General features: G+C 44.0%; 2 protein-coding genes across 2 annotated transcripts in view; one reads left to right on the top strand and one right to left on the bottom strand.

The window, feature by feature from the left end:
- RDH10 (retinol dehydrogenase 10) overlaps window positions 1-3,075 on the bottom strand; it is a 33,397-nt gene extending 30,322 nt beyond the window's left edge. Inside the window, exon 1 of the mRNA XM_019543906.1 lies at window positions 2,865-3,075. Coding sequence (XP_019399451.1) covers window positions 2,865-3,075 — 211 coding nt within the window. The remainder of the gene's footprint in view (window positions 1-2,864) is intronic.
- Window positions 3,074-13,620, top strand: RPL7 (ribosomal protein L7). The gene is made up of 7 exons (XM_019549281.1): window positions 3,074-3,087; window positions 4,459-4,561; window positions 5,273-5,439; window positions 6,942-7,079; window positions 7,760-7,869; window positions 10,160-10,369; window positions 13,560-13,620. Exons 1-6 carry the CDS (start codon window positions 3,074-3,076, stop codon window positions 10,366-10,368), a joined length of 741 nt encoding a protein of 246 aa, XP_019404826.1. The 3' UTR covers window position 10,369; window positions 13,560-13,620.
- The last annotated feature ends 10,911 nt before the right edge of the window (window positions 13,621-24,531 follow it).

Here is a 24,531-nt window from a genome sequence, read left to right as displayed (position 1 = left end):
CTCCGAGCCGCAGCCCGGCAAAGCCCCTGCCCATTGGCCTTGCCTCTACCTAAGCCCCTCCCCCAAGTCTAAAGCCTTCCAGCCGCTCCGGCCTGTGCCTCAGCCGGCATCTGGGCCCCGCCCCGAGCCGCAGCCAGGCAAAGCTCCTGCCCGTAGGCCCTGTCCCAACCTAAGCCCCGCCCCCTCCGAGCCGCTCTGGCCGCTGCACCAAGCAGCAGTCGACCAAGCGCCTGTCCCCACCCAAGCCCCGCCCCATACCTAAACCCCGCCCCCTCCGAGCTGCTCGGCTGCTGCCTCAGCTGGCGTGTTGGCCCCGCCCCTAACCGAAGGCCCGCCCCCTCCAAGCGCTGCCTCAGCTGCCTGTGGGGCTCCCCAGTAAAAGCCGCTTGGCGGTAGGGGGCGCGGCGCCCCCTGCCGGGGACCGTGCGGTCGGGTGAAATGGGGTCTGTAAGCTGGACCGAGCACGCTACATGTCTGTCCCAGGATGCAGAGCGGCGCGCGGCGCCCTCAGTGGGGCAGGAGCTTACAGGGACTGTGCGTCCCAGCGGGCAGCACGGCCGCTGGGAGCAAGTGCATGCCGGGAGTTGTAGTCCTCCCGGGCGGATCAGGCCGGCTCTGCCGTCTGGCGCGTCCACAGCAGCAGGGGGTGCCCAGACCCGAGCACGACCGGCTGCTCGGACACCTCCGCACCGCCCGAGCAAGCTCCTAGCGTTGTTTCCGCTGCTTATGGGCAGCTCAGCTCCTCCGGTTTGGTTATAGCCAGGAGTAAGGCACAGTACACATGCACAGTGGGAATCTCTGCCTAGGGCTCCTCCCCTGCAGAAAGACCTGCAACTTCTGTGGCTCAAGAATTAGACTCTTAAGTCACCTCAAGGCCCATCAATGAGCCTTGGTGGAGAATAACCTCCAGTCGAGCGAGTAGCTCTTACATGTGCATCTATGAAACACTGGTAGAGCTGCTTTCTAAATGCTAGAGGCAAGGGTTTCTTAAGATTTCTTTTACAGAACCAACTATGCAGTGGGGGTAGTAAAGCCCAGAAGAGGGTTGGACCCAGCTTGCCCAACATCTGTATAGATTGGGAGCTTGAGAGGTACTTTTTAGCACCTTTATCTAATAGCTGATTCAATTAGCTATTAGATAAAAGTGGCAAAAAGCCTCCCCGAAGTGACCAATTTATTGACGCTGCGGACCTGGGTCAAACTAACACAATGCCCCTTCGGGTAAAGCACAGGGTTCCTGGCCCCACCAGTCTTGCAGTGCCCAAAACTAGCAGAAGAAAATAAAAGCTGGATGACGGCCTACCAAAAAGGAGAACAGGAGGGTCAGCCTCACCTTCCTTGTGCGGAAAGTATTCAGGAATTGCATAAATTATAATAGGCCATAAATCTGATATTGGTGTTTAGTCCTTTGTTCTTAAGGTCCAGCCAGCTTATACATTTTTATTCCTAAATTTGCTTTTTAAAGGTGTTTGGTGGATTTCCTTTGAGCATGAGGTCAGAGACAGAGCAACCATTATGTGAGCAATGTCCTCCTAATGGTAAACATGCGTCTCTGTACTTTATATTTTTCCTGTGAGCATTCATTCTGTTGCATACTTGCTGCTTAGTTTCACTGATGTCATTGCAATAAGGGCATTTGATCAGGTATCACATTTTGGATATTGCTATTAATTCCATCTCTCATAATGTCAACACCTGCCAGAGGAAAGGAAGTTGGGGAAAGGGTGTGGGGGTAATCTTGCATTGGACCACTTTTTGAATTTGAGTCCAACCGTGTAGCTGGTCCAAGAAAAGATACCACTACCAAAACACCCTTGCCTCTCACGTCATTCTTGGGCCACTGTGGCTTCACTCCAACACTACCTTCACACCTGCCACACTTTCAGTCACTTCAATTGTGCAAGTGCAGTCTTCAGATGTCTGAGGAAACAGGTGTTTGAAGATTGCAATATTGGATCCAAAACCAAGCTCATAGTTTATTAAGTTGCGATCCCCACTTTACTGTATGGAAACAAGATGTGAACTATGTACAGGAGACGCCTCAAGTCGCTGGAAAAGTATCATCAGTGCTGCCTGCAGAAGATATTACAAATCCAGTGGGAAGGAAGACAGATGCACCAACATTTGTATCCTCTAACAAGCAAACACCACGAGCACTGAGGTGATGGTCAACCGACATTAACTTTGCTGGGCCAGCCACATTATCCAAACATCTGACTCCAGAAACTCAGTCAAAGCGTACACTCAAGAGGAGGGCAGAGGAAGCACTTTAGAGATGTCCTCAAGGCCAACTTGGAAAAAAAAATGCAACACTGACATCAAGTAATGGGAGGCTATCGCCCAGGACTGCCCCAAATGGACAGTCTGCTGCAAAGATCTCAGTATTTTAAAACCTTAAGATAACACGAGATCGAACATGGGAATGGCAGAAACAGTGGCGCATGTACAAAAGCAACAACCCAGAGCCACCCATCCCACATCGAAACATGCCCCAGTGGCAACAGAGTCTGTCGACCCGAGACAGGCCTCATCAATCAGCCATCTTCAGACCCACAAATAAGGCAATTCTTCTCTACTGAGGGACTGACAATGATGCATAAGAAGAGCAAGTAACCCTAGAAGGGCGAGTTAATTATTTTAGGGTCAATGGATTAATTACATTGAGCAGCTCTTGAGGGCGCACAGAGCCCCTTCAGTGTCAGCAAGGGCTGGGGGGCACCTTTCCCCAGGCACAAGGGCTGTGCTGAAGCCCAGGTCCGGCCCGGTCCACAGCCCCGACGTGGCCTGGGGCACAGCTGCGCTGAACTTAGCCCTGACCCGCCGGTCACTTTACGCGCGTGCAATAAAACTCCCGCGGAAAGCACCTAATACCCAGCGGACATTTAAGGCCTGACCCCGGCCACGCACGCAGTCCAGCACCCTTTCAGTGCAGGCAGCAGCGAAGCCACCTGTGCACGTGTCAGGCACAGCGTTAGTCACCTCGTCTGGGGAAGACCGGTCCTTCCCACCATGCCGCGTCTGCTCCTTAAGCGTGCGGTGCGCATGCGCGCTCCCTCTCTTTCCGGTGGCGATCATGGCGGGCAAAGAGTGAGTGTGACCCGTACTCTGGCACAATCCGCTGCCATCGGGGTCGGCGGGTCCCCCCTCCCTTGGTCCCGCCGCCGGAGTGCGTCCATCGGGTCCCTGCCCTCGCGCGGTCGCCCGCATTGGCCGCCCCGAACTGGGCTCTGTGCGACCCGGGGCTCCGAGGGAAGGGCCCCGGGTCTCCGCGCGGCTTAGGGCTTGAGGGCGGCTGGGAGCGGGGCTGTAGTTCAGGCCGGACGAGCCGGGGAAGGGGTGCCCTGACTTGGAGCCTGCCCTGGGCCCCGAGCGTAAGGGACCAGCGCCCTGCCCTTCTGCGGGGGCCTGAGCTTGCAGCGCTTGTTCACGCTTGTGGGGGAGATCTGGGCCCATATCTTTGCTGGCAACACGGAGGGGCCAGGCACCGTTAGTGCCTGGACCCACAAGGTTTCTTAGAGATGCAAGTTGTAGCTGTGTTGCTCTAAGGACGTGGATGGGTGAGGTTCCGTGGTCTAATAAAAGATCCGGTATTTACCCGGATCGTCTGCTGGCGTGCTGGAGAGGTTTTCAGACCAAGCCCCAAAGCGGAGTTCACTACATACAGTACCTGAGGACGGCGCTTGACCTGAAGCCTCTTTCAGCCTGAAGATGCTTTACCGGATGTAATTCAGGGGTTCTCAACCTTTTGTGTACCAGGACCCTCTTGTCAATATCAATGGCCAGTCCCAACTTAATCCCCTCTCACTCCTGACCCACTGTCCTCAGGCCCCAGCTCCCCAGTGTGTGGGCCCCAAGCCTGCAAGTGAAAAGCCACAGTTTCCCACATTTTTTTTTCTCCTCTAAAGGAGAGTCCATTTTTAAAGTTTGTTCGTGAGCCCTTCATATATTGTTGCGACCCACTTTTGAGTTGCAACCCACAGATTAAGGAACACTGATTTTAATTAGTTCTGGTTATATAGTGTCATGGCAGACTGCTGCTGTGCTGTTTTAGAGCAAGTTATTGGCATATAGCTAGGCTTAAACATCTTATATTTAATAGAGACTCCTGTTCCCTCTTTGTAAACATGAGGCTTGCTTGTTAAGTGGAATGACACCAAGAGTGTCTCCAAGTTTGGAGTTCAGTTCTGGCAATAAAATGCAGCTTCTGTACACAGTAAGTGTACGGTTACATAAAGCAATATAGGCTTCTCCATCTGTGTGAAAGATGCTCTATGTCCTTGTTATAATGCTAAGAGGAGTTCAGGGTAGGTACAAACTAGCAATGATAGCATGGGGAAGGGAAGCAAAACATAATTTCTGTGTAATCCGAATCTGCATTTATTTGACCAGGTGATGTGTATATATAAGATATTATAATTTCAATAGCCTGGTTTTTGTTTTTGTTTTTTAATTGTACAGAGCAAAGAAGGTGCCATCGGTCCCCGAAAGCCTTTTGAAAAAGCGAAAGGTTTTTGCAGATATAAAGGCTAAGCGCCTGAAAAGGCTCTTGGTTCAAAAGAAGGTAAACAGTTGAAAGTATGTTTTAATAAAATATATTGGTGTACATTAAAGCTAGTTCTTGAAGTGAGGAGCTGTACAAGTCTAATATTTTTGTTAAATACTTGTATTGGTAAAATTCTCTGACATGAATAGTGGTTAAATAAGCATTCAACCTGTTGTTTTTTAGTCAGAGTTCTGATTCTCTTAACAGAAAACAGAAATTTTAGGGAAGTACTCTTATGGGAAGTCTTAAGCTTTAAAGTTCAGAGGTGGTTGCTTGTAGAGCAGAAATGACAGTGCTTGTTAGTGGACAAAAGAAAGCTGTTACAGAAAGTATCCTGTCCCATAAGGATTAGGCATTAGGAGTATGTTTCTTGTTGGCATATCTATAAAGCCCTTCAGCAGCTTTGTCAAAAATATCACTGTGACCAGTCTTTATATCCTAAGTTTAAAAAAAACCAAAAAACCTGTTTGTCCTAATTTATCACCCAAAATGCTTCAGTAGCATTTTGGGTGATAAATTAGGACTCTTATGTATACAGGGAGTCCTTAGGCAATGCTGTTGTGTTAAAGCTGAAGTTGATCTTTCTATATTAGTTTGTTAGGAAGTCTTTATGTAATTAAAGTCCACATTTTGTGAAGCTTGCTTATGCCTGGAAGGAGTTGTTATTGAGCTGCTGTAGGTTAACTTCATTGTGCTATGTCTTTGGCTGACATTATATCCTAATTTCAGCTTCGTAAGGCACAAAGAGAACTGATCTATGCAAGAGCTCAGACCTACCACAAGGAATACAGGAAAATGTATAGGCAGGAGATTCGTATGGCTCGCATGGCTCGGAAAGCTGGCAATTACTATGTACCCGCTGAACCAAAACTGGCCTTTGTGATCAGGATCAGAGGGTAAGTGTAAATACTCTGATATTTGTATTGATTAAGAACAGATTTCCTGCGTCTGTAAATGCAGGGAAATTTGCCCATCAAGTTGTAAGAAACATCTATAGTTAAGGTATTTAAAATTCTCTGTAGTTGGTAATGAAAACTTCTTGCTTGGAAGTTGATGATTGTAACTTTCAGTCTATATGACAGGACTTTCGGTAACCTGGAAAACAGCAGGGCTCATTATTTTCCTTTTATCCAAGTTAATAGGAGACTATGGTGCTTCTATTTCATGATTGCTTGACAAGCCAGATACTTGGCATTTAGGTCCCCCTCAACCCGTGAGAGTTCAAACTCACACTTGCACCTCCTGGGAGAGTGTCCTATAATACAGCTTGTGATGTGAGAGCATGCCTCACTGTCCTTGCACAAGAGGAAATGCACAATTCCTGGCCCAGGAAGAGTCGGAGGGAGGTTGACTCTAGCTTAGTAGTAAAAGCACTCAGCAGGGTGAAGGAGTCCTGAGTTCTAGTTCCTGCTCATTGCCTGGATTATAGTCTGGTAGTATTGGAGCACCCTACTAGGAAGTTGCATGTGTAGGCTTAAACCCCAGCAGACTGAGGAGTCCTAGAATATAGGTCTGCTTCTTGGGCAAGTCCACTACCTACTGGTTTTTAAAGAACAAAGTTGCAGCTGCATTTTGTGAATGGCCTGATCCTGTCTGTATTAAGTGTGATGAGTTGGGGCTGAGCTGATCAGGGTCTTTAGGAGACTTTGAGTGTTGTTCCATCTACATCAGGGGTTATGAACTGGGGGTACTTGAACAGGGGTTATGAACTGGGGCCCTAGGGGGTATGTGGTGTGCTGCTGCCTTGCATCACTGTACACTCAGCTGCCAGGGGACCCCCCTCCCCTTGCTCATGTGTGTGCCCCCAGGGGAACCCAACTCCCTCCCCCATCCAGAAGAAGTTATCTGTCAGGAGGGGTGCACTCCTCAAAAAAAGTTGAAAATCCCTGATCTATACTTGTTACTGTTCAGCTGGGAGCTAGGAGTCTTATTGGTTATGCCAGGCAGTTCTGCAGGTGTAATTTTGCACCTAATGAGAGAGAGGTGGTTGCTGAGCCACCTTTCTTGGCTCTGCCTTGGGTCACAGTTCAGGCAGTTGAGTACCTAAAATCTACCAAGGGGGGAGTGTCTTCTACAATTCCTGATTGTAAGCCCTGCCATCTTTGGCACTAAGCAGCTCATACTTTGTCCTCAGGATAAACTAGAAACTTTTTTTTTCTTTTATAAAAAGAATCTTGAGGTAGATTGGCTCTATTGTAATCAGTTTTGAAGAGTAAACCTAGCCAGAGTTGGTAATTGTACAATTCATGTATGTTGTTACTTTGACTTACTGATAAGTGTATCAATAATGATGTATTGGTAGATGGGTGGAACACTGATTCAGTAATTATTAGCAGAGCCAAACACCTAAAGCTATTTTTGAGTTGTACTGTTTGAGCATCTTTTTTGTGCTTTGCAGTATCAATGGTGTTAGTCCTAAGGTTCGCAAAGTATTGCAGCTTCTTCGCTTGCGTCAGATTTTCAATGGCACATTTGTAAAACTCAACAAGGCATCCATAAACATGCTGCGTATTGTTGAACCCTACATTGCATGGGGGTAAGTAGAAATTTTGCATTTCTCTCGATTTTAGCCTTTGTTTAATTTCTAATTCACTTAGCTTTTTGGCTGTTGATATACTGTACAATACTAGAAGTACAGACTCCCTGCCTATTCAAGTAAAAGCCTTCAGACTTAACACTTTATGTACAAATTCTGCTTCATCACACTTGCTTTCTTAGGGAACACAAACTTTACAGACTATAACCTTAAGCAGTATAAAAGGTAAATGCTGTGTATGGTTTGATACTACACAGTTATTCATTATGATTATGAACTCCCAGTGGCAGAACCAGAGGCACTGTTTTTTCCCATATTTGTTGCCCGTGGATTTATATCCTTTGAAACAGGTTGGCAGCCTACTGAGCCTTCAGAACTGTTGGGTAAAGCTCACAATTCAGGAGCTTTGGTGGCAGGGGCCTTTGCCCATGTTCTGGTGTACTGTGGTTGGGCAGCCAAGGCACAAGAGCTTCACTTGTGCCATATCCCAGGTGGGCCGCAGTAGCAACAGCAGCTGAGTTGTTCTGTCCTTCTGTTGGGAAAACATTGCTGACCATTGCTTGAGTTCATAGTGAACTAAGCATGGAAACTTGCTTTTGAGCATTTATTTATTGGTGTAAATTGTATAGTCAGAGTAGTACACCCTTCTTTTTAATTTGTGTCCAATTCCTTTATTTCAGTTACCCCAATCTGAAATCTGTTCATGAATTGATCTACAAGCGTGGTTATGGCAAGATCAACAAACAGCGTGTTGCTCTCACCGATAATTCTCTGATTGAAAAATGTCTTGGTAAATGCAACTTATTTTACATTTTATTTTCTCTTATAGTTAAAGTGCATAGTTAAATCAGATCACAAGTCTTAGAGTGATTCCCCTTAACTGCCAATAGAAAACCTATCCCTGGAAAAAAGAAAGTTTTTCAATGTTGTAATCTGTATTTCTGAAAAGCAGGGTGGAAGAAATGCGTTGGAAGCTACCTTTAACAAACTAGCTATAGAACTGTTAATTTTTTTGTTAACTGCAAAGCTTGCCTTTCAAGAAACTTGGACTGTGTTGGGAGAAAACTACTGCTTTGACCATGGCTCTTTTATTCCAAGTAGGGAGGAAAGTCAGTGACACGTGCAGGGCCGTAAGAGAAAATACTTGGGGTGCACCAATAAAGATTTTCTTGGCTGATACCAGTAGCTGATGATTTAACCAGCCATATCTGCTGATACTGATATTGAATAATTCTGTTATTTCTAAGTATGGGGGTACAGGAGATATAGCAGCACTTTAATTAGAGTGGCTCTCAGAAGTGTTGTCCTCCCACCATTCCTGGGGCACATGTAAACGTGCCCCATGCTACTTGCAGCCCCTGCCCTTCACCCCCAGCCTGGGGACAGCTGCCTTAGTCTGAGGCTGCCTAGGGTTAGGTGGTCTGTGAGCACTTCAATTACAGCAGCTCCAAGAGCTGCTTTATTTAAAGTGCTGTCCCCTGCTCTCTTTCCCCCCTTGCTCCCAGAGGCTCCCTGTTGGGGGAAGGATCCTGCTACACACAGTTGAGGGGGGGGGGTGGGAAGGGGCAGCTGCCCCCTGCCAGTCTCTGCCCCTGGCGGCACAGACCCCGGGGCACTGTGGGCTAAGTCACGCTAGGACAGGGAGCTCAGCTCTGCCTGCCTCTCTGTACCTGTCGTGTCTGGCATTCAGTACCTCTTACAGTGCCCACCCCAATCTGTAGTCTGTTGCACCAGTGCCCAGGACAGTGCAGTAGCTGCTGTGCTCCAGCCCAGTCTGGCTCACCAGTGAGGGACTGGGAATGTATCTGGGGTCACCCAAGGTAGTGGGAGGGAACCCAGGCATCTGGGGGCCCTGGAATAATTAAATTATTAGAGAACATTAATCGACTACATCAGCCAAAAAAAAAAAGCTGATACCCAATGATGTTAATTTTTCAATATACAATGATGTATATTGATGCCAATCTGATATACAACTGATATATTGGTGCACCTCTAGAAAATGCCATGATTAATCAAGTGGAAAAATGTTTGAAACATAGGTAAATATTTCTAAACAGAGATGAAACTTAATACATTTAGTGAATATTATCTGACTTAATTAAACAGTAGTTTTATACTCAATATTTTGGCATAGGAAGTTACTGCTAAGGCCCCGTCACAGTGGCTTTGTGACTTGTAACCCAGTTGAGGAGCTGCGGTCAAACATCCTAATTTAAGAGAAATGTTTAAGTTTGAATAGGTTTATATGACCATGGATTCTAGCCTGTGAGGTACTTTCCAGTACTGTACAGTGTTTTTCACTCTTGTGGAAAAAGGTGAAGCTTCTCTTTTTGTTCCTTTGGAATTAAAAGAGGTGAAATAGTTTGTCTGCAGTTCAGATTGTTCTTGCTTGCTCTTCATGCACATTTTTTTGTTACAGAAAAAGTGTATTTGCTTTTTGTGTAGTGCTGCTTTTAGTTGAGCAATCATAGTTCAGATACGTGTATCATCTCCACAGATGATGCTAAATTAATTCTTTATCTGGAGTAGGAAAGTGCACTGAAGTTCTAAATGGGGTTTGCATGCAAAAGATCTAGATTGCTGTATTGTATTACCACATGCTCTGGTGAAATTCTTGTTCTTGACCTTTAAAAATTTCATTGGATACAGAAATGCTCTTCTGACACTGTCACTGTTCATGTGAAGTGAAAATCACTTTTGCACTTCAGTGTAAAGCTATAGGCAGTTGGGTAAGCTTTTCTTAAAGAGGCACTAGAACAAAAGTCTTATCAGAACTACATTAAAACTGGTTGTGGTTTCCCCTCTTCCCCCTATTGCTTGTTGCCAGTCTTAAACTAATGTGCTGCTGCCCCTTGTTCTGTGAAATGGAAACTAGCAATCAGCATAAGGAAAAATGTTAACTTATTTTGAAAAGAAGATGTCCTGCTGATTCATGCAGTCTTAACTCGGGCAACTGTAATGTAAAGTGCTATTGGTTATTGAACATAATTTTTTTATGAGTTGTTTTGTAGCTTGTCACTTCACTGGCAATGACCATTAACCTGTCAGTTACATAATTGCTGTTCCTATACTCTTAGGAAAGTTTGGTGTCATTTGCATGGAAGATGTGATCCATGAAATCTACACTGTGGGTAAAAACTTCAAAGCTGTAAACAACTTTTTGTGGCCCTTCAAGTTATCATCTCCTCGAGGTGGGATGAAGAAGAAAACTATCCACTTTGTTGAAGGTGGTGATGCTGGAAACAGAGAAGACCAGATTAACAGACTGATAAGGAGAATGAACTAAAGGTAAGAATCTCGAGTGTCACTAGAAAGATGCTGCAGGGTGTGTGGGTCTCTTGTTTTTGTTCTGTATAGTTGAAGTTAAAAATAAACCCAAAGACCATTGTCTACATCTTTGCAAAGCAGTGTTGTACATAACCTGTATGTGTTAATTCTGTTGCACATCTCTTCCTCAAATTATTTTAGTATGAAACTTTTACTTGAGGCATGAAGCCCATAGCATTGACAACCTTGGGTTTTACTATTAAAATCATGCTGCTGAAGTTCATGTAGAAATCAGAAGTGTGCAGAAAGTTTGGATCTGGATCATAACTGGCTTTTTACTCCTACCTCCTGTTGAGTATTAACTTGCTGTAAAACAATTTTATATATGTAATAACCTTTTTGGAGTTGTAATGGAAACCTTTACTGTCTCTAAATGGATCCGAAACTTCAGTCTTTCCTAGAAAGCTCTTGCTTTTGCCATTTGTCACCAACAAATGACTTATTTGGCCACAGGGGTCCCCTCTTAACAGCCTTGTCTAGATGTAGGTCTGTCTTAACAGTTGACTCTTGGCCTTGTGAAATGTCTTGCGTTCATATGAAAATGAAGGAACTATAAACTACTAAACTATAACCCCAGTTGTAGCATAAACCATTAAATATCAATCATGTAGGACAGTGGAGCTCAACTTTTAGAGCACCATCAGCCACCACCTTCCTCCCCATATACTAGGGAAGATAGGGAGTTGCACAGCAAAGGTATGAGTTAAATCATCAGCAGCATGGGAATGGTCTAGGCTGAAGCATTTGGTTGTTGCTAGTTGACATAGTAATGGTATCCTCATAAGCAAAAAGGCCTGTTGTTTTTTTCAAACTCTGAAAGGGGGGTAGAGGGGACACTTAATTTCTCTATGAGGTTGCTGTTTGCCTACAGTAGCAGAGAACTAATAGTAAATGCTTATTACATGGCTTGTTGAAACTTCTAGCTAGGTGCTGTGCTTTTTTTTAGTGCAACTGCAGAAAACTGGCATCAGTGTACACACTTCTTCCAGATGGGTGTGTGCGTGCATGCATGCTCTTTGTCTTGAAAGCTTTGTGAAGGTTATGGCCAAGAGGGCCCAACAAATCTCATAATTTAGTCTGTTCTGTACTTCCCCTTGGCTACTTGGAGGTATCTGTAGACATGGAATATTGCCCTTCCTCTGGCTTCATGGACTATCCTGAAGCAATGTAGTGTCATAGCAGGGAAATTAAACTCTGAAATTGGCCTCTGTACCATTTGCTAGTTTTCTGTGCTTTGAGATCTCTGAATGAAGATTTATTTTAAGAACTTGTTAGATTTGATGCCTAGGGTTGGCTCCTTCTGCCACTTGCTAACCGTCCTTTTTTTCTGCAGGCAGTTATGACTAGGCTTTTACAAGGAAAGCAGTCTTAAGAGGAAAAGTGGGCTACTCCATGGAAACTTTTCTGAAGTTTTGGGGCCTTGCATATTGCTTTATTATGATGTTTGGGCCTCTAGGCTGGCTTTTTTTTTTTTTTTGTAGGAAGGTATCTGGTGCTGAGGGGTAATTCTGTGGACTGCTTAAAAGCCTACTTGTTCACATTTTCCTTTCTGTGGAAAAGGTTACGGACACGTGCTTTTAGTGAACCACTGATCTCTTTACTAGATGCCCTGATGTCTGAGCAAAGCTGCCTTTGCTTTTGCTTGGCAGTGTCCCACTTTCTAAATTAGGATTTCACTAAAAGAAAAGGCTAACAGCTTTCTTAAGATCACCCGCAGCTTTTCAGCCTCCATCAGTAGGTGAGCCTTACTACTTCAGTTCTTTGATTTGTTAGAGTAGCAAAACATAAGAAGCAGAGTTATCTGAATTTCCAACACCTCTGTGAGAGGAGGGAAAAAACAGATTTCTGAACTTTAATTCTTCTCTTGGGGAAAGTGGCCTTTGCTTATGTAGTGAAAGCAGAATCTGTAGATTAACAAAGTAGTCTTTCTTTACATTACATCAGGGGTTGTCAACTGGGGTACATGTACCCTAGGGGGTAGTTGGGAGGGCCCTAGAGAGTGTGCGTGGGCAGACAGGGGCTGAGCACTGATGCCTCCCAGGAGCAGGGCCAGGGGCAGGCAATGGCAGTGGCGCCTTCTGGCCAGAGGGACACAGGTTGGGAGGGGGAAGCTTCCCAGCACCCTGCACCACTGCCTCCCAGTGTACACCAGCTCCCTGTCCAGCTGTGCACCATCTCCCTCCCCTCCCTCGGCTGCTGGGGGTACATTTTTTAAAAACATCTGGCTGCCAGGGTACACTTGCGCAAAAAAAAAAAAAAAAAAAAAGTTGAAACCCGTGCATTACATGCGTTTGCCAGGGACTTTCTAAAGGTGTGTGTAACCAAAGCTTTAACAGTGGTTCTTATCTGCTGCTTTGTCTACATTTGGAATTTTAAATTACTTCCTAGAGCTGCTATATTGACTACATTCCACCCTAGTAGGGATGCTTAATATGTCAGTAAAATCGAGCTAGTTAGGAGACCCTTTGTAGACAAGGTGCTTAATGCTGAGTTTTAAAACTTGTTTTGCTAGCTGTGATAAAGTTTAGCTTAGTTGTTGCTTTGATTTAGCTTGCTACAGTTTAGTATTTGCATTTCAAAGACTGTTTACCCAGTTACAGGTGAAGTGATAGTGGTAAGGAAGTGTTCTATGGTTTCTTCATATGCCTCAATACATAGGGCACTGTATTTTGATACTAACCTTGTGCAAGTAGCGGTGGGTGACTTTTTTTTTTTTTCGCTTCAGAGGTCCTAATTCTGATTCCTATTATTTGCATGTTCCTGACAATTTTATGTTGGGGGGGGGGTTTTTTTGCTGATCTTTGGCCTCTTGCATGTCCACAGGCGTGGCAGTCTGAGCAACTACTGTGTTGTGGGTGATGAATTGCATCTCCCTGTTAGCCTAAAGAAACATGCAGTTGTGAATGCAAGCAACATGTTGCCTTGGGAGCGAGGGGTTGGGGACCTCTGTTCTATAGCTACAGAGGAATCTTTAGAAGAAATTTGGTACCTAATCTGATAAGATCATTACAACCTTTTGTCAGTCATAACACCTCACTAAAGATTAGCATGACTGTCTGAAAAATAACTTGGAGCTGTAGGACACCGACAGCATAGAAATTCAAGCCATCACACGTGATTTTTAGTTTAATACTGTTTTTTCTTTTTCAGGTGCAGGTGCCCAGCAGCAGATTTTCCAGCTGTGGTCTGTGAATAAATTCTTCTGTACACACCAGCCTCAGTCCTTCATTTTGAAAACCAACCAACTGTGCTAGTCAGTTTAACAGATTTTAACAGTTTAACAGACAAAGTTTAACAGTCCTTCGTCCTCCATGCATCATGTCACGCCCCCGCCCCCCAGCAGCTTTTACAAAGACTGATCAAAGTAGGGTCTCATTTAGTTAACTTACTCTTAACCACTTCTATCTTGGCAGCTTACCTGAGGGTTTCATATTTTACCTGTGGAAACAAAGAACAGTTCGTTCCAGAGCTAATTTCTTTTTTTTTAAGTTCTATGGATTGATAAGACGCTTGCCATTTAATTCTCATGCCACTTTAAAACCCTTGATATCAATTTTCTGAAAAAAAAAGTTTAAGACTTCTGAAAGCTTTGAGCCCTAATTGTTTTAGGGGAAGAAAACATATCAGATGCTGTAAGAAGAATGAAATTAAACTTTTGTTCTAGCAACTGTGGAAATAACAGAAAATACTCTTGAATTTGCAATGGGGAAGAAGCATAGCAGATCAAAAAGCACGATGCCTGGGGTTCTGAATACCTGTCACTTATATGCCTGTCCAAGAGAATATGCTGCTGGGGTTATTTGTGTTTGTTAGGACTGCATTAAAACTCATTGGGCTATTGTTCTTTAGAGGCATGAGCCAAGCAATCTAATGTTTACTGGAGCCTAGTAACAAGTCATTTCACTACCATTAGGCAGAAACAGTCTGCCTTCTTGCATTCTGAAGTGTGGACCAGCGATCCCTAGGAGAACAGAGGCTACAAGTCACTTGAAGAACCCACTTTAAGAAAGTAGTATACGAGTTGTGCAGTAGAAACTGTTGAAAGTTTAGAGAGTCAGAGCTGCAACTCTGCTAAGCTTTTCATTGTCTCCTGCAGTAACTTGTTGAGGAACATGAATGTTCAACAACATTCTTGCAGCCATCAATAGGGGATAAGAGTTGTTCAGAGCAGCTAGTTGCATGAAATGTTGTTTCTGTAGTTGGCACAGCAGACTGGTTTCAAGATTTTGGGGAGTAACTGTTGACAGTAGGGTTTTTGCTTTGTTTTGAAGTTACCAGCTGTTCTCAGTAATCTAAAGCTATTTTAGTGTTTTGGTTGCATTAAGTTTAGCTTTGCAAAACAAAAAAAGCATCTTCAGTGGCTGCATCTTTTTAATAATTTAAAAGTTTAAAAGGAAAAAAATCAGTTTGGACAGCAGTTGCAATCTGGTAGAAGGTACACGCTGAAGCACTTTCTAAAAATTCCACAGCTGACTTGAATACATTCTTGGGTTTTGCTGACAGTAGATTCCTGAAAGTTAAGATTTTGAGTACTAACAGATTTTAAAGAGCTAACAGCTGAAGTTAGTATTGTATACTGATCTATTCTAAATTAATGGATGATGTGAACTGGAAACATCTCATTTAAGAGGCTTGCTTATAAAATGCTAGTAAGTGATTTACCATTTTGTAAGAAGAAAGCATATTGTTACAAGTAAGTCACATACTAAACAGTGTAAATTGTAGGGGGGATGAGTTAAGTGGGAATTAACTGATTCTACAGTTAATTTGTAGTTCCATTAGTGTGTTAAAGGCAAGTCATACGTATATCTTGTTCTGACAGACTAAGAATTTATTTCAAACCTTTTCACTGTGTTCTCTTAACACAGAAGTAGTCACAATTTCTTAGATTATGCTTCTAAGAGTAAGAGTACATTTAGATGGTGGTTTTAACCAAATCATGGAACATACTCTATTTCAAGATAAGCGAGTTTTCTTGGCAAGTTGATTAGCAACTTGTTTCTCCAGTTTGGCAGCAGGATAAAAGCAACATTATAGCAGTTTCCTTTTAAGTTTTACAACAGCACTAGTCAGTAAATGTTTTCTTTCCTCTAAATACAATAATTCCCTTGATTTTAATGGTAATCAGGAAATGCAGTCTCTTTTCTTTAGTGGTTAAAGACATCTTGAGGTCAGTTCAGATCAGAAGCTGGACAAGGTGTAGTTTATCTTACAATACCAACTGATGGTTCATTGCTGAAATTCAAGAGCTTATACCATCCCTTTTTTATCTCAGGTTATCTCTAGCTGTAGTAGCTACCAGAGATTTTGGCAGCATTTCCAAAGCAGATACCTCGAATCCAAGAAACGTAAGGAGTTTCAAAATCTTTTCTGGCAGATGTGCCACGGCTCCTTTCCAAACTTCCCCTACTCTGGTAGGACTGTACATGATTACAGACTTGTTAAGGAGCATGTTTGCCCCTCTTTCCTCCCTCTTCCTCTACTAAGATTTTTTTGGTTAGAAACTAATTTTGTGTTAAATATTGAAAAGGTTTTCAATTGCCTGTTCTCTTTGAGCATATAAATTGTATAGGAATGCTGTAACTGAGAAGCGTAAATGAGAGAGTTATAATCTCCTAGACTTGCTAAAGTCCAACTGTGAGATCTCATGCAAAGGGCAAAATAGACAAAGCATTCATACAGGAAACAAGCTGTTGTGGGATTCATTCATATGAAGGTGTCCCTTCATAATCTCAATTTCACAGTTGCTTCTTGTATAACTAATGTCTAGTTTACAAGCCAAGAAAATAGATAGATTCCTGGTTCTCCTGTTGCTGATTTCTTGCCAGGTCTGCAAACCACTATGTCATTTTATCCATCTGTTAAATTGATAACAGGCTTCAAAAAGCCCTGAAACTCACAGGCGGTAAACACCATAAGTTCATGACAATGCTGAGTACGGGGGAAGGATCTGCATTGTCTTCCAGAGAGAGCATTTTTGAGTTAGTACATTCACTGATAACTTCACTTCCATTGTATTCCCACAGACAAAAGTTTCTAACAGTTCCACTGTTTTAAGAAAGTGGCACATGCATTATGAAATCAGTATTTGTGGTTCTGAGTTCGGATGCGCAGAATAGGTACTACATTTTCAGAGTTTACAAACAGGTTAATCTGAGAAAATGATGGTAAGAGGTTCAAGATCTTTCTAATACCCAGTACCACGTCCAGTTTTTTTCTTGAATGATTATAGTAATGAATAAGGGAAACTTTTTAAACTTTTGTCGTGGTTAAAACAAACTTGCACAAGAAAGAAATTTGCATAACTTAAGATTTTGGGGTTTTTGTTCTTCAGAGGGGAAAGCAATGTGCTACAAGTGAATTGAGAAACAAAAAGGAACCTATACATCTTCTTTCAAAATAGGTGCTATCTCCCTTTATTAGTAGGAGTGAAGCCACAAGCTTGCTTAACTGAAATTACTGCTGGCTTTAGATTGGAAGGGAGGGGAGGCAGTGCATATTTTGAAGTGCACCTTAACTATAAAGTTTAAAAGGCACCAAAAATGTGAGTAGACTACAACAGCTACAGTTAGGATCACTTGCTAAGAGACGAGAGCAAGCACCTGCATTTTAGTATGATTGAATGTAAAGTCCACATCTAGGAACAAAAAACCCAGCAGTGTTTAGGGCATGGGGAATTCTGAGAAGTATTTAAGAGTCCTGAGAGTGAGTTAGCTCAACACCAGCTCTTACTATGCTTTAAATTGGAGTTGATGGGGAGTTCTTGCATGGAAAGGGACTCTTGAGGGCTCTTCAACTTATTTGTATACAAAATGCAGTCAAATGGCTGGAAGTTGCAACTAGAAAAATCAAGATGCATATTTTTAACCGAAGGAGTTTGGCAGATGGTTGCAGAAGCCAAAGCGTTATGGTTGATTCACAAACCCTGGAAATTTTTAAAATCCAGATCATTTTAAGTTCTGATTGGGGATCCTGTTTTAAATGATAAAGTCCTAGGATATGTTGTAGAAAAGTTCTGACTAGGGCCTAGATTCGATAAAGGAATTGGATATTTCATGGTTAGGTGCTGTGATGTCTTGACATCTGTGGTCTCTGAAGGGAAGTCTAGAACCAGTTAGGCTCCCTATAGAGTATGTGGAGGAGGTAAAGTACTTCAGAATGGAATCCTAGAAGCCAGCACACTGAGCAGGGAGCTACCTAGAGAAGTGTTTCTCAACCAGGATAAGATCCTTTCAGGGGTTTTGCAGTAGCTACTTCTCCCTGCCACCTGGCTGCAGCACAAATGTAGCCTCCAGCTCATAGGAAGCTGCGTCCCTAATGCCAGCACTTCTCCCTGGTGCAGCCTCCCAGTCCTGGACTGCAGCACAAGTGCAGCTGAAACCTGCCCAGCAAAATTCCCACTGACTGGAAGCTGTGCATGGGCTGCAGCTGTGGAGGAAGGGAAAGCAAGGAGAAGTGGTGATGCAGATACAGCTGCCTGGTCTCCCTCTCCAGCCCTGGCATGTGTTCAGGCAGAGGTAGAACTCTAGGGTTCCATGGGCCACATCCAGCCTGCAGCCTGTGTTGCTGATTCCTTGCCTAGTGGTTAGGGCAATAGTACAGAAGGTGGGAGATGTAGATTCAGTTCCCTCAGCCTGGGAGAGGGTCAAACTCATATCTTCTCCCAGGAAGGGGCCCTGATCACTAGATACAGGCTTTTTCTGTAGTGGCTGTGGGCTTTCTATCCTTCCTGCAGAAGCTTCTCCATGATGTAAAGTGTTCAGGGTCATTGGGACAGGGCACAGACATGTCTCTGGGAAGGGGGAGATCTAGGTGCTAGGTCTCGCTCCCAGCAGTATTTGTGCATTTCATCCAATAACTGTTTAATAGAAAATGATTTGGGGAACAGGATTAGGAATGCAGTAACACTCCCCCTTCAGTGAATGGCCAGAACTGGTAAGCTACAGAACCAGGGTCCTTTGCATACTCACAGCATAGGTCTCTTTCTCCAGCCTGATGAATCTTAAAACACAGAGTGTTTAATGTTGGCAATGCATACACCTAGTAGAATACTGAATTAAGGAAAGTAAAGTTGATATAATAGCAGTATTATGCAGTCATGTGGACTATGCTTATTTCATAAAGTCTATAACAGCAATATACTTATGACTGGCATAGTCCACACAGATATGTGTATGCATTTCCATTCTTGGCTAGCCTTCTCCTACCCCTCCATATGACAAGGTCCAATAAGTTTGGTTCCCATTTCAAAGTTCTCACTATTACTACAAGGAACACAAGGAGGAAGCTGTCATAGGGGCTGCAAGAGATTTAGAGCCATGTACAAGGACATCACAGGTGCTAGAGACAGCAAGAAACTAAAGTACAGGTTTTCCTTCACTTTATGCTATACATGCATTCCTGCATGTATAGCACATAACTTGAATTTGCATAAATGGAACCCACTTTATAATGTAACAAATAGGGATACGTTTCAAAACCTCAACTGGACTGATCCCCAGGCCCGTTTCTACCACTGTTACAAGACAATTTTGGTACTCCCCAACAGCAGACAGTACACACAAGCACAGGGCACTATTGTAATGGGGATGGCAGCTACAGAAACACGTGTTGCAGACTATGAGCAAGGAGCACAGATCCACACAGGAGACTATATTTTTGGCATGTGTTGTGGCGGGCCAGTTGGGGTGCTCTGCACTGAGCCACCCACCTCACTGCGCCCGACCACCTTCTAGGATCTGTGCGCCTCCCTGGGGGTGTCTCGCATCTGGCCGACCCCCTTCCTGGAGCACACCTGCTAGCCTGGTGGTAATGCCACCACCACCCAAGGTCTGGAGTGATTCTGGCTCTGTGCCCCCTGGGAAACAGGCCTAGTAGTCCTTGAGGATACTTGACCCACTTCAAGAACTTGGGGTGCTTCCCTTAGTCTGAAACACAAATAGTAGTCTTCCAAGTCAACAGCTGGGAGGGGCTTGCCCCACTCCTGCTCGGTGGGAGGGGAGGGGGGCAAAGAGCCTGATTGAAGACTGCATTTTGCAGGTCCAGCAGACTTTGGGGCGAGTCCTCCGGTGTAAATAAAAGCCCAGTGTGCTCAGCATACTGGGCAGATGCGGTGAGGGGATGACAAGGAAAGGAGCTTCAGAGAAGACTGTCATTGGGATCCTATATGAGCCTAGATGGTGCATAGATCAGCGCATGGCACTTGAGCAGCTTGAGCCTACAAACTTGGCAAGCAGCTGGGTGGGCGGTGCATGGGTCAGCGCAAGGAAAGCTGGACCTGGGAGCAGCTCAAGGCTGCTCAGGCCCCACGCACTGTACAGGTCAGCACAGGGACAGTTGACCTCGAGAGCAGCTCGAGGCTGCTCAAGTTAATCTCGACTCCAGGCCAGGTAGCTGAAACCCCATAGTGCGGCTCAGCATTAAACTAAAATTGCCCTGGTGCCCAGAGCAGGGCCTGGGAAGGGGAAGGACCCCTGGCATGAGGCTGGGGAGCCAGTCAGTAAGGGCTCAAGTCCCATAGGAGCTCCCTGGGTGCCCAGTGAGGGGCACCAGGCTGTCGAGAGGAGCCAAAGTCACTGCCAGAGAGACCCTTGCAGGACTGGCCACCAAAGGATAAGCCTGGTCTGCTTCAGAGCAGGAGTGTGAGTTGCTGGGGAAGCAGGTCCCACAAGGGAGGATTGGGAGAGGAGGGTCTGTAGCCTCCACTCTTCTCCACTGTTGGGGGGCTTGTCCACATCCTGAGGCCCTAAGGGGGAGGGGCACCAGGGAACAGCCTGTGGGGTGCTGAGTGCACCCCATAATTTGTGATTGATGTTTGCTTTGTACTGTTTGTTGATGTTAATATAGTTATGGGTACTCCTTAAGGGGGTTTATATGGGTTTACCTATTTTCATTACCTGTATATGTTGTATTGTTGCCTATGTACGTCTAATGCATTGCTACCTCAACTGGGTTTATCTGACTTGATGCTTGTATGTGCTTACTGTGTTGATGCCTTGACTTACCTGTTCCAGGGTGCTAATGTTCATCTTTGCAGGGGGGTTAATTATGTCCTATGCCATGGATTACCTGTACTGAGTTCCCAGTTACTTGTTCTATGTTTTGCAATCCCTCAAAGTGGTGCAATGTGTTGATTATTGTATATGATGTCACATACCAATTCTACTGTAAATATTTAATGTCTCATTCATATCTATTTTTGTATAGCAATAAATTTGTATATAGTTGTGCTTTTGTAGCAAAACTCCCAGTTTTATTTTTTTTAAATTTTAAAATACATTCCCTCCCCTTATCCAACCATTTCTGACTTTTTCTCTCCTTCTCTATTCCCTATAGATAAGTATAAGTGAGCTGAGACATAGGATACGCTTCAGCACTTTATTTTGGTAGTAAGTTGCATTGGTTTTGTTTTTTCTCCTTTATATTTTATAATTATTATGTTTATATTGATTTTTACTGTTCTATATTACTGTTTTACTGATTCGATATGATTTAGGCCTACATAGGTAAGTTAGCATAAGTCATGTTAAGTTTCCGTCTCGTGTCCCCTGATGTTGTAACCTATGACTCATACCTACCTCTCCTATATAACTTAGTTCCTGAAGGAATGGGGATAAATGAGGGTGCTTGAGAGACAATTAGTTTCCTCTGAATGAGCGAACCATCAACACCAATACCTGGACCAATGACCCAGCCCTTGGAACCACCCTCAGCATTCAAGAAACAAAAGATGAGGCAACCCACCATTGTGCCAAGGCTGCACATGCTCACTAGGAACAGCTGGCTCTCCTATGGGGAGGGTCTGTCCCAGAGGGCTTATAGGTATTCTGCCCCATAAAAAGGGGTAGTGAAGACTGACTCCTTGGGATGCCCTCTCCATCTGGACTGGCACCACACCACCTATCCACCCAGAGGCCCTGCTGGCAACCCCCTCTGGACAACATCTACTGGACAAAGACACCTTTCCTGCCTGGATAGGTAGCCCCACCCTCTCTTCAACCAAAGACTTGGAGTCTGTTTCTCTTCCCTACCTGGACTCCAACCCTTCCACTGACTCTCTTTCTCTGGCTGCTAGTGTGTGTGTGTGTGTGTGTGTGTGTGTGTGTGTAAACCAATAACTTCATGGGGCTGTGTAGTGTGTTGTCTGTTTAATAAACCTGTTATTTTGAAACCCTGAGTTGGGTTTTTGTCTGTTTCCTGACTGTTTCCTCCTTGCCACCACTTATCTACCCCCCTCAATCTCTCAGCTATCTGCCTCCAGTTCTAGCCCCAAGCTCCCAGGTTTCTGCCTCTGTCTCTTTCCTGGCTGTCTGCTCCTTGCCTCTGGGCTTTTTCCCTTGCACCAGTGACCTTGAGTAACCCTGGGGTCACTTGACCTTAAGTAACCCCAAGCCTCAGTTCCTGAGCCCAGCTTCTCTCTAGTCTACCAGTTCTAATCGAAGTTCTGGCAACTTTCACTCCTTACACTTGCTCTCTCACCTTAACTTTCCCCCAGCTATCCCAAGTACCCCAAACACACACATACATACCATACCATCCAAGTTAGGAACTCACCTGTGTGTGTGTGTAGGTGGGTGGTATGTGTGTAAACTGGTGAATACATATGTATGTATGTCATTGTGTGTGAAACAAATTAGTGATCTGTGTGTGTGTACAGGATGTGTATTGACAACTGATTGTTGTCTAATTTTTGGTGTGTAGTGTGTATGTGCTTGAATTGGTGATAGGTATGCATGTGCCCAGGCTGGTTTGGATGTGTATGTGCCCAAGTTGTTTGTGTGTGTGTGTATGCACCTAATTGATTTGTATGTTTGTATATGTGCAATTGTGTCACGTCTTCCTGTCTAACAGCGCAATATTGAGATACTGAGAGTTGGCCTGACCTGGCTCTATAGAGAAAAGAGGGAACTGCTCCCCAGTGGCAGGCCCCTGTCACAGCACTCTTGCCTGACCCCATCCCTTCCACTTGTGGACAGGGCACATTCCTGGGTGTACCCGGGCTACACCAGCATTGGTTTTTAAGGGGGCCCTTCAAGATATCCTGTTTAAGGAGAATTCCCTTGACATGGGTATGGGGCTTTCAGGGTCCTTTATACCACTCAGGTCATTTTACACACCATAAGAGAACCACAACAGAACTAAGATTTTCTTTCCAAGGACATGCAAATTGACACTAGTAAATTTAGATTACAGGATACATAAGAGAATAACTAGAGATAAGTGTAACCCCCACTCTTTCAATAAGACAAGAAACAGAGGGTTGGGACAGTCTTTTCAGGTTTTGTTCTCAAAACACATGGATATACCTGAAAGCAAAATGTTCACAGCACTCCTTAGCATTGCCTCCTGTAGTGGTAGCATGCACTTATAGAAAGTAGTATCCCACAAGCCCCAAACTGGGCATTTCCTTTACCAATCCCAATTCCTTCTTGGGCGGCCTCTTTCAAACAGCAAACAAAGTGCAACTCCCGATTACTAACTCTACATGCTGGACCACTCTAACATTAGTATTAATTTGATAATCTCCTTTTATGTATTTAAACCTTTTACCTGTAGAGGTCCTTTTCTTCTGGTATTGGAAATATAATTTCAGAAAGAAAGCAGAAGGGAGAGTAAGAAACAAAACCTGCTTGACTCAGTTCTCTATATAGAGTAATTCCCTAATAAATCCTTCCCTTGGGGAGGTGTGGGCAATCACACCAGTGGGGCCTTTTCAGAAGTATGAAATGTCTTAATTTTACTAGCTATGTGGGTGGGCAACAATAAGATGCCTATTCAGAGAAACCGATTAGTAGTTAATTAGTGTACTCCCAGAAAAAGATCAATATAAGCAGGCTATCAAGCAGAGATATTGCATATATTTATAAAACTATGTTTGTTTCATCTTAAGTGGCTTTGGCTATGCATTTCACTTAGTTTTCACCCCAGAATCATCTAGGAACAAGCACACCTTTGTATCATTGTTTCTATGTCTTAGGCTTGATTGCTTTTGTTGTTGTAAAATTCAGGGCTCCAAGGTTCATGAGATTTCCCCCTAGCTACAGCTGTTTCAGTTCTGTAATAAAGCTTGAGGGAGGGTAAAACAGATACTAGGGGAAAACAAATTTGGTAAAGATTCCTTTGGTTAAGAAAGCTTTTAACTGAGACAAAGAAAGCTGAGTGGGGTTTTTTTAATCCCAGCTACTCGTTGTTTAAATAGTTCTCAAGTACTTTCAAATAAACTCCTTTACTATTCATTCAAGTAATTGTTTTTCTGTCATTTAACTACCTGGTTTTAATTGGAAAAGTCAGTCATTTTTACCCATAAAGCCTGGAATTACTTGTTTTTTTTCCCCCTTTACCAGCCAGTACTTTTTAATTGTTAATTTAATTAATTAGTTTCTATACTTTCTCTCAGCTCTCACACACAGCTTTTGCATTAGTTGATCTCAGAGTGTTTTTCTCAGGGACTTATTATGAGTCACAGAGAGGTAATGTAACATGCCCATGTGTATGCACTGAGCCAGTCTTTGAATTAGCACTTAAATCTCCTGACCCCCTGGCCAGTGTTGTTTCCACTAAGCTGTATTGCCTCCTTCCCCTCTTCCCACATATTCAGTTGTTTTTTTCTATTGCCTCTTTGAAGTCCATTTTCCTTTTTTTTTTTTTTTTAACATCTAGATTTTAACGTTGTGCTGTGTGAGACTTTTGGCTATGAATTTGCAGAAAGAGGAAAAGGCAACAGCTAGGCTAGGGACAGAAATCACACATAAACAGGGATAGGTGATCAGACACTTGTTCATAGGTGTAACATAACAGAAATGTAGTAAACATAAACTTCTTTCAAAATGGCTGAAAGCAGTTTAAGACAGACTTGGATGGAGGTAGTATCAGACTTAACTGATTTAGGTTAAATCGGTTTTTTGGACTTATGTCCTAGATCTCCTCCAAATTCAAGTTAACTCATTCCCCCAGTATCCCAGGATGTCCTTGCACCCCTCCCTCCCCCGCCATCACACACAAGGTAGGTGACACACACAAGGTAGGTGGTCTACCCTTGGCTAAGATGTCTGCTCCAGCCCAGTAGGGAGGCATACTCTATTGCCCCCTAGCTTCTGGCCTGGGTCACTGCAGGCATGTGGCT

This window comes from Crocodylus porosus, unplaced genomic scaffold (assembly GCF_001723895.1).
Source record: "Crocodylus porosus isolate Cpor-Errol unplaced genomic scaffold, CroPor_comp1, whole genome shotgun sequence".
Taxonomy (NCBI): Eukaryota; Metazoa; Chordata; order Crocodylia; family Crocodylidae; genus Crocodylus; species Crocodylus porosus.
This window is presented reverse-complemented; position numbering and strand designations above follow the sequence as displayed.

Coding starts and splice junctions, on each gene's coding strand:
- RPL7 (XM_019549281.1), top strand. Junction 4,562..5,272: donor GGCTCTTGGTTCAAAAGAAG/GTAAACAGTTGA, acceptor TCCTAATTTCAG/CTTCGTAAGGCACAAAGAGA. Junction 5,440..6,941: donor TTTGTGATCAGGATCAGAGG/GTAAGTGTAAAT, acceptor TGTGCTTTGCAG/TATCAATGGTGTTAGTCCTA.